The sequence below is a fragment of the Pleurodeles waltl genome, chromosome 2_1 (assembly GCF_031143425.1).
Source record: "Pleurodeles waltl isolate 20211129_DDA chromosome 2_1, aPleWal1.hap1.20221129, whole genome shotgun sequence".
In the NCBI taxonomy this organism is placed as follows: domain Eukaryota; kingdom Metazoa; phylum Chordata; class Amphibia; order Caudata; family Salamandridae; genus Pleurodeles; species Pleurodeles waltl.
The window spans coordinates 711,266,812-711,280,822 of NC_090438.1; the positions used below are offsets into that span (position 1 = coordinate 711,266,812).

The following is a 14,011-nucleotide window of genomic DNA, read 5'->3' on the forward strand; positions in this document are numbered from 1 at the left end:
TTACATGAAATAAGCCTTCCCACTCCTTCACTGCCAGAGTCCATGTATGACAGGAGTCACAGAGTGAAGGTTCAGGTTTTGACCTCAAACACCACAACTGGATGTTGTGCACATCCAACAAAGGCATCTTCTTTTCACCCCAAAAGAATATGAACTCTGAAACGTTAGGAGGTATCATCTGACCTAGTCACAGTCTAGGAATTTGCAAGGAATTGCAGTAAAAATAGAAAAGCTCTGGACTAGTATTGGTAAGGTGCAGAAAACAAGAACCAACAGCACTAGGTGGCACCCTATACAGGCCAATGTAATCACATACTGGGCAAAAGTAATAGTAATTGGAATCACAGGAGACCCTCTAGCAGCTCAGAAAAACATATTCTCTACAATACTCATTCATTAGCGTTGGGACGGTGTATAAACATTAAATAGCAGGCACTTTGTTTTGTTTTTAAAAATGTTTATTTAGAAATTCATTATGTAAACAAGTGTACCACTTTTCGAACTTATGCCCTACCCAACCCCAAAAAAATACAACTACAGAGGAAGTTGGCAAGCCATGTGCGTATCTTCTGAACACAAAGTCAATGCATAACACAAGAGCCCATCAACATTTTAACAGTGGTTTCAGGTCCTCTAACCCGGATCCTTTAAGACACTCCATGAATTAATCTGTTGTACACCTGCCCCATACAGTTATACCTGAAGCCTTCATCAGTAACTAAAAGATATACTGGAAATAGTACAAAAAAAAACAAGGACGGAGTCCTCGATGTGGCTAAATTAGAAGGCTATGGAGGGACATTAAACGGAAATACATAAGTAACTTTGGAAAACACTTATCACCGCTTTTAAGTGGAACTAGTTGGTTATGTTTCAACATATTCAAGCAGGCACAGATTATCAAGTAGTTTCAAAGTCCATGTTGCCAATAAACTAAAGTATCAGAAAATTAGCAAACATAAGAGCGGTGATAAATGGGATGCCTTTTACTTAAATATAGTCAACCAAAAAATCTAATTTATTCCCTTCAAACATATTTCAAATGTAATGGTCCCACCTAGCATGGCTGTGGACAGTATTTTGGAATGTTCATCATTTTAATATTCAAGCACTAGGAGAGCAACACTTACATAGCACAAATGAACAAAATGATGAACTAAAACTGGGTTTCTGAAGATCTCAGTTTTTACAAAGTATTTAAGATTCATGGGGGCTTAACAATTAAAGAATCTTGCAAGGCCCTATACCATAATTCAAACATGTTCATATTTAAGTCAATGAGATTTTGTGTGCAAAGTAATTAAAAAGAAAAATAATCTCAAGTTGTACCCCTGGTCACTAGCAACACCATCTGTAAAACCCCACATTTTGTTTTCACAACGTCCATTCTCTAACCGTTTCACATGATCAAGGAAAATATACAAAAGATTTGGTGGGACCAGGAGGATTCAGGGTTTTTTTCTCCATATTTTCTTTCTTTTTTTTTTTACAGCTCATCTCTGGCATGACGCATTATAAAGCTGTGTAACGTTTCCAAGTCTCTAGCACCGTTGTGCTCTTCCACTTTTTCTCCTGCACGGAATAGCAATAGTGACGGGTATCCACGGACCTAAAACGTAGAATGAAGAAAAGCAAGGTTTAGTAATGGTATCTGACAAACACCTCAGTAAATCAACAAAAAATATCTACTTCATCAATAGAGGCACATTTAATGCTCGGTGACTTGATGCAAATTAGTGTGCGGTGAAACCTACATGCATTCACTGATGCTCACATTAATTTCCATAGGCATCATTCTTTAAAAAAAGAAGCCCGTGGACGTTTTACAAAGATATACTTTTTAATTTCAGTAAATAAGGTAGTGAGTAGAAGAGCAATTTGGCAGTCTGAAGGAGTAGAACTGGCTGCCCGGATTTGAACATATTGCGTCAGCTCACACAAGATTTAAGGAGTGAGCACTCAAGTCACAGCCATCTTCTTGGCTTAGTTCTTTAAGATGCAAGAGGTAACCAGGTCTTCACAGCAGCACCATGAGTTGCTACAAACCATGGAAAAACCACAATATTACACCACTTGATTTTCTCTTTTTTGCTCCGTTTTAATCTTCCATCAACTGTCATTTAGAGAGCACATCAGGAACTAAATCACACTTCCATGTCCCTTAGACAATGGCTCCAATGCAACTGGTTAGCATGTCCGTTGGTGCCAGATACTAACAAGCACTAGAATAGTCAATATGTCTTTTATAATGAGTGTCAAGCTATTGGTTTTGTCAATGTTAGTTTGTAAAGCACCGTAATAAAAAAAAAAGTTATAAATGAAACAGTTCAATGAAAAGCAAACAAATTTTATCACATCTTGATACTGTACAATTGAACGCAATATATTCAATGTTTACAAACAGGGCAGTTTTATTTATTAAATACTTTTCAAGCAGAAAACTGACGAAAGTTTGCAAAGACTACAAAAGTGTCGAAATGTAAAGTAAAATGTTTTCCAAGTCCTAAATTAATTTCTTTAGGACTCAGAACTGAAACCGTGCTAGAGATATTTGGTGCTCACCAGCAGCCTGTGGAACAGATTTATGGCCCTCCAGGACAAAATACATCTTTCCAGTCACTTAGAGTACAACGTCTGCTTCAAATGCCAGCTAAATGCAAGGAGCAGCAGCCCACCAATCTCCTTAGTGGGCCAAGGCCTGGGCTTTAATGCCACATATGGATTTCAGGAGATAAAACAAAGCTAATTCAATAAAGACTGGTCTTCAGCCAAACCCTGGAAAAACTATACCTATTGCTTCCCTTTTACAGGAAAGTAGGGAGGTGTGTGGAGCTACACAGAGCACACAGGGGTGGGGGGAGAGGAATGTGATGTGGGATCCGCACGTGGAAAAAGAGTGAGAAAACAATGTACTTCCTTTGGAATGTTGAAAGGCAAGAGAATAAAGTAACTAATATATTCCAATGGAAGATATACCTCATCCACTCAAAAAGATCACAAAGAAGCTATGCTCCAAAGGAGGTTTTAAAGACAGGAAAGCTGTTGAATAAAAAAAAACAAGTAAATGTGACGGACAAGAATGACAACCAATAATAAGGATTGGACTGACCCAAAAAACAATGGCAGTATTGGTTACTGCACAAAACAAGCAAAACATAAAAATAGAGCATTATACGCAACACTATAGATCAATTCCCGGTGAATGAATCCACATTTCATGTGTCAACTGACTAGCAGCAGTTCCTCCATTTGGGCAGAGAAGCATCCAACCCTCATCCCCTTCCCGCACTCCCACAAAGGAGAAAAATAAAGTACTAATAAAATGAATTTATTACCATTTTATTTTTCCCTTCTCCCAGCCAGAGCTGTGAGAGTATGGGGTGGGGCCACTGCTGCTAAAAGGCAGCAGGGGCGGAGTGGTGCTCAGTTTAGAGGGTGCATGTCACTTTGGCTAGCTGTCTTGCGATGGCCAGCCTGACATTTTACACTTCTCAAACCCAAACATCTTCGACAATTAGGTGGCAATCAGGCACAGGCCCCAAGTGCCCGAGAAAGTGTTGAGCCAGCCCGCTCCAACCAATCCTGGCACTTCTCTCATGCTGCTTAACATTATCAGCAGCACCCAGATTGTTAGAGGGGAATTGGCTGAGGATCCAGGACTCTCATTCGAACTGCAGAAGAGAACACCAGGGACAAGGATGCATACGTAAGTAAACATTTTATCTATTTTATTTCCGTTTTGACCCACTGACAAGCACTGAGAGAAACTTCCATTGCCTTCAGCTTCAACTCGGGAGCACTCAATCATTGCCAGTTAAAAACAAAACACTGTTAACAAGCCATGATTGACAGCTTTTGCATCAAGCATAAGGGAATTGCTGGTTTATCCCAGTGCCTGTCACTCGGTTAAATTTCACTTTGCTCATCAACGCCCCTCCATTATTAAGTATCACCACCAGCTGCTGCAATTGGCTGTCCTAGTAAAATCATGGATGCGACACGGGGCACTAGTTTGGTCCCTTTAACTTTAATCACTACACAAACGACAGTAGGCAGTGGGGCATGTATTGAAAACTATGAGCGCAACAAGAAAAAAAAAAAATTATGACAAAAAGCAGACTGGAGGGGAGCCGCAGCGGTCTCTCTGCTGCACGTCAAACTAAGACCCAACCCATTCTTCACAATGAGGATCACTTTCCTCCTCACAATATGCATACAATTCCTTATTCTAATGGAAAAAACAGTGACAAGAGCATTTATCTTTTGAGAATTAAATCTCCTTTATAATGGGAAAACTGAAAGAGTACAGTCTCACATGAGAGCATTTTGACACCAAATATGGTGCAAAATAACATCTCCTGTCCCAGAAAGCAAACCAGTGTCAATACAGATGATTCCTCCACCCCGTTGCCCCCAAAGGTCAAAGTTATCCTAATTACTTATTTACACCAAAGCTGCTTTAAAAAAAATATATATATATATAACAGTTCCTTGGTTACATCTTCTTTACCATTCACAAATATTTGAATAGAGTAGTAAGTTTATCTCCACTATCAGGAGGGTAAACCAGAAATTCTGGTAAACAAGAAATCAGTTAAGTAAAGTTGCAAAGATAAGCTGACCTACCAGGGTTCCATTCTTGGAATCAGAAGCAATAATGCTAGGCAAATGTGTGAAATGATCTCCAAATTGCAGTTCTGAAAATCTAACTAATTTCAATAAACCCTTCATAAAAGCAGCAAATGGTGCACTATTTATGATTCTATGTTCTCCAGACTCAACAGTACATCTAGATTATATATATATATATATATATATATATATATATATATATATACACATATACAGAAAATGTCACTTACCCAGTGTACATCTGTTCGTGGCATGGGACGCTGCAGATTCACATGCTGTGCATTATCCTGCCATCTAGTGTTGGGCTCTGAGTGTTACAAGTTGTTTTTCTTCAAAGAAGTCTTTTCGAGTCACGAAACCGAGGGACTCCTCCCTTTCGGCTCCATTGTGCATGGGCGTCGACTCCATCTTAGATTGTTTTCCCCGCAGCGGGTCAGGTAGGAGTTGTGAATATAGTAAATGTGCCCATGCAATGGAGTTAGTATGTATGTACATAATGTGTATAAAAATAGTATTTTACAAATTTACAATTTTTATTCAACTAAAAACGGCTACAGGCTCCCGGGGAGGTGGGAGGGCGCATGTGAATCTGCAGCGTCCCATGCCACGAACAGATGTACACTGGGTAAGTGACATTTTCCGTTCGATGGCATGTGTAGCTGCAGATACACATGCTGTACATAGACTAGTAAGCAGTAATCTCCCCAAAAGCGGTGGCTTAGCCTGTAGGAGTTGAAGTTGTCTGAAATAATGTTTGTAATACAGCCTGTCCTACTGTGGCTTGTTGTGTTGTTAACACATCTACACAGTAATGTTTTGTGAATGTATGAGGCGTAGACCATGTGGCTGCCTTACAAATTTCTGTCATAGGTATATTCCCTAAAAAAAAGCCACTGTGGCGCCTTTTTTCCTAGTGGAATGCGCCTTTGGTGTAATAGGTAGATCCCTTTTTGCTTTAATATAGCAAGTTTGAATACATTTCACTATCCATCTGGCAATGCCTTGCTTGGATATAGGATTCCCTGCATGAGGCTTTTGGAAGGCTACAAATAATTGTTTTTTTTGGCGCAACTGTTTTGTTCTGTCAATGTAATACATTAGTGCTCTTTTGATGTCTAACGTATGTAAGGATCTTTCGGTTACTGAGTGTGGTTGTGGAAAAAAGACTGGGAGTTCCACTGTTTGGTTTAGGTGGAATGGTGATATAACTTTTGGTAAGAATTTGGGATTTGTACGGAGAACCACTTTATGTTTATGTATTTGTATAAAGGGTTCTTGTATAGTAAATGCTTGTATTTCACTTACATTAAGAGATGTGATAGCTATCAGGAAGGCTACCTTCCAAGTTAAGTATTGTATTTCACAAGAGTGCATGGGTTCAAATGGTGGTCCCATGAGTCGTGTTAATACAATATTGAGGTTCCACGAAGGGACTGGTGGTGTTCTCGGGGGTATGATTCTTTTTAATCCTTCCATAAATGCTTTGATGACTGGGATTCTAAAAAGCGATGTTGAATGTCTAATTTGCAGATAGGCAGATATTGCTGTGAGATGTATTTTAATAGAAGAGAATGCTGGTTTAGATTTTTGTAAGTATAATAAGTAACTCACAATGTTTTTTGCGGAAGCATGTAGTGGTTGAATTTGATTAATGTGGCAGTAGTAAACAAATCTTTTCCATTTGTTTGCATAACAATGTCTTGTAGTAGGTTTCCTAGCTTGTTTAATGACCTCCATACATTCTTGTGTACGGTCTAAGTGTCCAAATTCTAAGACTTCAGGAGCCAGATTGCTAGATTGAGCGATGCTGGATTCGGGTGTCTGATCTGTTGTTTGTGTTGAGTTAACAGATCTGGTCTGTTTGGTAATTTGACATGAGGTACCACTGATAGGTCCAGCAGTGTTGTGTACCACGGTTGGCAAGCCCAGGTTGGTGCTATGAGTATTAGTTTGAGTTTGTTCTGACTCAGTTTGTTTACCAGATAAGGAATGAGTGGGAGAGGGGGAAAAGCGTAAGCAAATATCCCTGACCAACTCACCCATAACGCATTGCCCTTGGACAGAGCGTGTGGGTACCTGGACGCGAAGTTTTGGCATTTTGCGTTTTTTTTGTTGCGAATAGGTCTATTTTTGGTGTTCCCCAGCGTAGAAAGTAATCTTGTAGGATCTGGGGATGAATTTCCCATTCGTGTGTTTGTTGGTGATCGACAGATTGTCGGCTAACTGGTTTTGAATCCCTGGGATGTATTGTGCAATTAGGCAAATGTGATTGTGAATTGCCCAATGCCAAATTTTCTGTGCTAAGAGACACAGTTGTGACGAGTGTGTCCCTCCTTGCTTCTTGAGGTAATACATTGTCGTCATGTTGTCTGTTTTGACAAGAATGTGTTTGTGGGCTATCAGTGGTTGAAATGCTTTCAATGCTAGGAACACTGCCAACAGTTCAAAATGATTTATGTGCAGTTGTTTTTGTTGAATGTTCCATTGTCCCTGTATACTGTGCTGGTTGAGGTGTGCTCCCCACCCCACCATGGAAGCATCTGTTGTGATCACGTATTGAGGCACTGGGTCTTGGAATGGCCGCCCCTTGGTTTAAATTTATAGGGTTCCACCATTGAAGCGAGAAGTGTGTCTGGCGGTCTAACACTAGATCTTGGAGTTGACCCTGTGCTTGTGTCCATTGTCTTGCTGGGCACTTTTGTAAGGGCCGCATGTGTAGTCTTGCGTTTGGGACAATGGCTATGCATGAAGACATCATGCCTAGAAGTTTCATTACAAACCTCATCTGGTAGTGTTGGTTTGGCTGCATGTTTAATAATATATTCTTGAACGCTTGTACCCTTTGTGGACTTGGAGTGGCAATCACTTTTTGTGTGTCGGGTGTTGCTCCCACGTATTGTTGTATTTGGGATGGATGTAGATGTAATTTTTGGTAATTTATAGAGAACCCTAGTTTGTGTAGAGTTTCTATAACGAATTGTGTGTGTTGAAGACACTGTTGCTGAGTGCTGGTTTTTATTAACCAATCGTCTAAGTATGGGAATACGTGCATGTGCTGCCTCCTTATATGAGCGGCTACTACTGCAAGGCATTTTGTGAATACCCTTGGGGCTGTTGTTATCCCGAATGGTAACACCTTGAATTTGTAATGCACGCCCTGAATTACAAACCTTAAGTATTTCCTGTGAGAAGGATGTATGGGTATGTGGAAATATACATCCTTCGGATCCAACGTTAACATGTAGTCCTGTTTTTTGAGCAAGGGAATCACGTCTTGAAGTGTTACCATGTGGAAGTGATCTGATTTGATGTAGAGATTCAGTGGTCTGAGGTCTAATATGGGCCTCAACGTTTTGTCTTTCTTTGGAATTAGGAAATACAGGGAGTAGACACCTGTTCCTTTTTGATGGTTGGGTACTAGTTCTATTGCTTGTTTTTGTAACAATGCTTGGACTTCTAGCTGTAACAGGTCTAAGTGTTGTTTGGACATATTGTGTGCTCTTGGGGGCACATCTGGTGGGAAATGTATGAATTCTATGCAATAACCATGTTGGATAATGGCTAGGACCCATGCGTCCGTAGTTATGTTTGTCAAGTTTTGGTAGTATGCGGTAAGTTCCACCCTGCCCCCCACTGGTGTTGGGGGTTTGTGACATTGAAGTCACTGTTTGGCTTGAGGTGCTTTAGGGCTTTGGAATTTTCCCCTTGTTTTGGGGAATTGTCCACCCATGTATGATCCTCGAAACCCTCCTCTCTGGTACTGCCCCGGATAGGTGGGTTTGGCTTGTGAGGTGGAAGGGTCTGCGGTTTGGGAACGAAACCCCCCTCTAAACTGTGGTCTTCTAAAAGTGCCTCTGCTTTGTGGGGAGTAGAGCGCGGCCATGGATTTGGCAGTGTGTGTCCTTTTTTAGTTTTTCGATTGCCGTGTCCACCTCCGGCCCAAACAATTGTTCCTGGTTAAACGGCATATTGAGCACAGCTTGCTGGATTTCCGGTTTAAAACCTGAGCTCCGTAAACATGCATGCCTGCGAATGGTTACCGCAGTGTTCACTGTCCGTGCTGCTGTGTCTGCTGAGTCCTGTGCAGACCTTATCTGGTTGTTGGAAATCGCTTGTCCTTCCTCAACAACCTGTTGGGCACGTTTCTGGTGTTCCTTGGGCAAGTGCTGCATTATATGTTGCATCTCGTCCCAGTGTGCCCTGTCGTAGCGAGCCAGTAGAGCCTGTGAATTGGCAATCTGTCATTGATTGGCTGCCTGTGCTGCCACCCGTTTGCCCGCAGCATCGAACTTCCGACTTTCCTTGTCAGGCGGTGGTGCGTCTCCTGAGGGATAGGGAGTTTGCCCTCTTTCTGGCCGCTCCCACGACTACCGAATCTGGTGTCAGTTGCTGTGTTATAAACACAGGGTCCGTTGGGGGAGGTTTATATTTCTTCTCCACACTAAGCGTGATAGCTCTGATATTTCACTGGGTCCTGAAACACCTGTTTGGCGTGCTTTAGCATGCCTGGGAGCATTGGCAAACTTTGAAAAGAGCCGAGTGGATGCTAAGGTGTTAAATAAGAAGTCATCTTCTATTGGCTCCGCATGCATTGCCACATTGTGGAAAGTAGCTGCCCTTGATAACACCTGCATATATGCAGTGCTGTCCTCTGGTGGTGACGGCCTTGCCGGGTAACAATCGGGACTGTTGTCGGAGACCGGTGCATCATATAAGCCCCATGCATCCGGGTCATCCTGTGTCATCCCCGTGTGTGTTGGTGACTGCATTGGGGGTGTTGCTACCGGGGACAGCAGTGGTGAGTGCAGTGGAGAAGGCTGTGGCGAAAACCTTGGTGGTGGTGTTTTGTCTCTTGCCACCTCTGCCTGTGGCTGCATTTCCGACTCCTGAAATGCTAGCTTTCTTTTTATTTTTATTGGAGGAAGTTTGAATTTTACCAGTCTCTTTCTGGATGTGCAGCCTCCTTTGAGTATGGTCTGGCTCTCCCATACTTAATTCCTGCTCAAATCTGTGCTCTTGCATTTGAGTGGAAAGTCCGTGCTCTTCTGTGTAGGAGCCTATTTTCGGCTCCAAGGCTGCCTTTTTCGACACAGAAGGTTTCGGAACAGTCTTTTTCGGCTCAGAGGAAACCTTTTTCACTTTGGGTGTGTCGAACTCTTGGTGCAGAGATGGTTCGGAGCCGGTATCTCGACCGGAGTCTGATGTCTTCGGCTGTTGGGAGGCCTTTTTCGGCACCGATGGTTGGTCACCGTGTTTTCAAGTTAAGCCATGGCCTGTTGGCGGGGGCATCCCCTTGGCCTTTATGATTTTGGAGTGAGTCTTGGCCGGGGCAGTTTTACTCACAGTTTTTTGCTGTGCCGTCGGTAGCTCACTTTCGGAGTCGTCCGAGTCCGATTCTTGTTTGGAGATTCTCTCCTCCTCCTCGACGTCGATCTGTTCAGTCGGTGTCTACGCCATCTGAAGTCTTCTAGCTCTTCAATCGTTTAGGGTCTTTTTCGATCAAAATGCCCGGCAGGCCTCGCAGGTATCCTCCCTGTGTTCCGGTGATAGACACAGGTTACAGACCAAGTGTTGGTCCGTATAAGGATACTTGGCGTGGCAATTCGGGCAGAACCGGAAGGGGGTCCGGTCCATGAGTTTCAACGGACGCGGTCCGGCCGACCAGGCCCCGCTGAAGAGTGGAAGCCCCGAAGGGCCGCCGGAGCGCTTCTTCTATCGGTGTCAATGTCCTAACACTAAACCGGTACCGAGCGCAAACAATACCGTCAATTTTTCGATGATTAGCTAACTTTCCCGATTCGAAATATGGAGCGAAGAGGAACACGTCCGAACCCGATGGCGGAAAGAAAACAATCTAAGATGGAGTCGACACCCATGCGCAATGGAGCCGAAAGGGAGGATATACAAGTAACTTATTTTGTGTATGTCTTCTGTTACCGAGCTAAAACCTAAGAGTACTCTATAGAACCAACCTATGGAGAGAGTTCCCCACTGACAAGAAAAGTTGGGTAGTAAGGGGGCAATAGTTTTATTTAGGTAAAAATCCGAAATGAAAGAAGAAACAGTGTACCTAAACTTCTGTGCAGCTGTATACTGAACAGCATTCATATGAGAAAAAAAAGGTTTGGATCAGAGTTCTTTATTGAAACGGCTTCCATGACATCCTTATTCCAAAGAGAACGGAATGTCAGACTTCAACTAGGTATCACATTTGTAGCCCTTTCATTTTGAAAGGAATAAGAAGATTTCTTTAGGAGAATTGTAGGCTCCAACTAAGGTTTGTGGTAGCCAAGGTTGACCCCAAGCTTTAATCTTTAGACCGTAACTACTCCTGTGCAATATTTACCACACAGTTGTCTTGGTTGGTGGAAAGAGATTCAAGATGTTTCCACTTTATCATTACCAGGTGGTGGGGAATAGGAAGGATTTCAGGGTTTCTTAGTTGGCTGTTTTTCAACTACTAAATGAAGATGTTATCACATCTGCCTGTAGTTGTTGCCTTTGTTAGTGTTGGTATTGACAGTTTGATAGCTGAACGCTGCTGCTGTTCGATGTACTCTTCCCCGAGCTGCTTCTGTACAACGGCTTGCAACTTCTTTCTTGGGTGCTACTGCCTGTGCTTTCATTCTGCAGACTTCATTCCTCTTTGTCAAGTCGTATCAAAGTGGTCTTTTTGCTTTCTAGCAGATTTCTATTTTATTTGCAACGTTTGCATTAAGAATGTTTGGCATATTCCTTTATTCCTTACAGGAGCATGGCAGGTTTTATTTCAAACTGAAGTGATGTGTTCCCATTCAAAATGCCTTAAAAGATAGCTGCTCCTGGTTGCAGCTACGCAAGTAACTCTTATGAGGACCCTGGAGGGACATTCGCTCCATCTCTGAACGGAGGGGATTTGACCAAAGGCCCATCAACCTCTTTGTGACATTTGGCATCAGAAGCCAATGCTACAAACTGTGGCTAAGAAGTTGGTTCTCTGGCACCTTTCTTAACAGATCCAGTGTAAAAGGTACAACTGGTACTGCACCACAAGAGACCAAGTTTAAGGAATTAATGCTTTCAATCTAAGGAACTAGCAAGGGTGTGCACCCGGGGGATGCTCTTCCTAAGCGGACGGTGGATCAATTCCTTCATAGAGACATGGGCAAAAAGACAAACTTCGGTCATGTAGCGATATGAATTGCTTTTTCAGTGACCTTGCCCAAAGTCTAATACTTTTACCTAAATGCACCAGGCATTCTTCTAGTACATGCCTCCTCTGAGATATTTAATTAAGACGGACACAAAAAGAGAAATTTCAGTAGATTAGTGGCAAAAATAAATAAATAAGCAACAGGCACGCCCCCAAGGGGGAAGGAACTCTGAATCTTCGTCCCTCGAAGACAGGCTTCTAGACAAACACATGCCCAAGAAGGCGATCTTCCTCACCTTTCGTAAGTTGATCAATAATTACACCTTCACACTCATTCACTTGAGGTAACAATTGGGGGGGGATGGTGGAGGGGATGATGATGTCGACAATGACTATGAATGACTACTGACAGGAGGCATGGATTCCCCCCTGGTAGTGGCTATTCATTCTCGGTTCCGTCTAACCCAAATGAAAATCCCACACAGGAGTTCTGCCTGTACAACCCAGGTCAGAAAGGGTAAAGCTGCCTCCCTGTTCTGTTGGAGAATAAGCGGCCTAGAAGGAACATTCTTTTCACACAATAGGTTTCTGCCCCATTATCTAGAAGTATTGGGAGGTGGTGGTCGCATGCATGAATGGGGTGTCTGGTGGCCTCAGCAAAGTGGTTTCTCCTAAATGTATGGGACACATCCGATCTTGCCAGGATGGACCAACTATGGGTGACCCGGAGGTTAATCATTGCTAAGCATATTATTGTACGGATGTTGAGGGCTGAAATGGCGCTCCACAAGAGTGGAAAAAGGATTTTGACTGGGCCGGCCTCACAAGTGGTCTAAGATTTGGGGGAAGTGGACCGAGAGGAGAGGCGTGCTTTGTGCTACCCTGCCCCGGTGGGGCAATATCGTCCCACTTGCAAAGTTGAGCAACTGCACTTTGGTACGCTTCCACCTGGAAAAACCTACCAGACCCAGACACTTCTGAAAACTAAACATCTGGTGGAGTCCAGGGTGGTGTGTTTCACATGCACCCAACATCATTTTCTTACCCATAATGCCCTGCAAGCCTTCAACTTTTCCTGAAATCACACATTTTCCCCACATTTCTGTGATGGAAACTTCTGAAATTTTCATGAATCCACAAACTTCCTACCACCTAGTATTCCCCCACCTGTACCAATAAAAATTCAGCTCCATTTGTGTGGGCGCCCAAAGCAGAGTCACCCTAAAAAGTATGAAAAAACCTGCCTTTTTGGACCCGCTTTGGTTACCCCTCAATTTCTACACATTCCCTATTTTAGGCACTTGGCCCAACTACATAAGTGAGTATATCTGAGTATATTTTATCAGGAGACCGTGGGAGGAACGCTGGGGGGTAGGACATTTATGCCAGCGCGATGATCCTACACTGAAATGTGTTTTTTTTTTTTTTTAGGTTTGCAGGGTATTCTGGGTAACAAAACTTTGGAGGATCCATGCAGACCACACCTCTGGACTCCCTCGGGTGTCTAGTTTTGAGAAATGTCTGAGGTTTTCCTAGATGGTTGCCAAGCCCGTACCAAAAACACAGGTGTCAGACTTGCAAAAAGGTCATTCTGTGAAGTATTGTGGAGACATAAAAAATATCTGTCGCAGGCAGAGAAATAATTATTTTTTAAAATTATTTTTATTAAAAAGAAAAAACAAAAAACAAAAAAAAAAACAAAAAAAAAAAAATCGGGAGACCTGGAGTAACACTGGGTGTTAGAAAATGTGTGGCTCCCCTCAGATTCCAGAACTTTCCATCAAGCATGTGAAGAAAATGTGTCTTTTTGGACATTTTGAGGTGTGCAATGGATTGTGGGTTACAGAACCAGTGAAAGCCACAAAAGTCACCTGTAAAGAAAAGGCTCCCTGTTGCAGTTACCCCCCACTTTTTGCCTGATACTGATGCTGACTTGACTGAGAAGTGTACTGGGACCCTGCTAACCAGGCCCCAGCACCAGTGTTCTTTCACCTAAAATGTACCATTGATTCCACAATTGGCACACCCTGGCATCCAGATAAGTCCCTTGTAACTGGTACTTCTAGTACCAAGGGCCCTGATGCCAAGGAAGGTCTCTAAGGGCTGCAGCATGTCTTATGCCACCCTGGAGACCTCTCACTCAGCACAGACACACTGCTTGCCAGCTTGTGTGTGCTAGTGAGAACAAAACGAGTAAGTCGACATGGCACTCCCCTCAGGGTGCCATGCCAGCCTCTCACTGCCTAT

At 42.9% G+C, this 14,011-nt stretch overlaps 1 protein-coding gene across 1 annotated transcript in view; it reads right to left on the bottom strand.

Annotated features, from left to right (window-relative positions):
* Nucleotides 1–436: 436 nt before the first annotated feature.
* TXNDC5 (thioredoxin domain containing 5) overlaps nt 437–14,011 on the bottom strand; it is a 92,881-nt gene continuing 79,306 nt past the window's right edge. Inside the window, exon 10 of the mRNA XM_069217135.1 lies at nt 437–1,609. Coding sequence (XP_069073236.1) covers nt 1,487–1,609 — 123 coding nt within the window. The 3' untranslated portion in view covers nt 437–1,486. The remainder of the gene's footprint in view (nt 1,610–14,011) is intronic.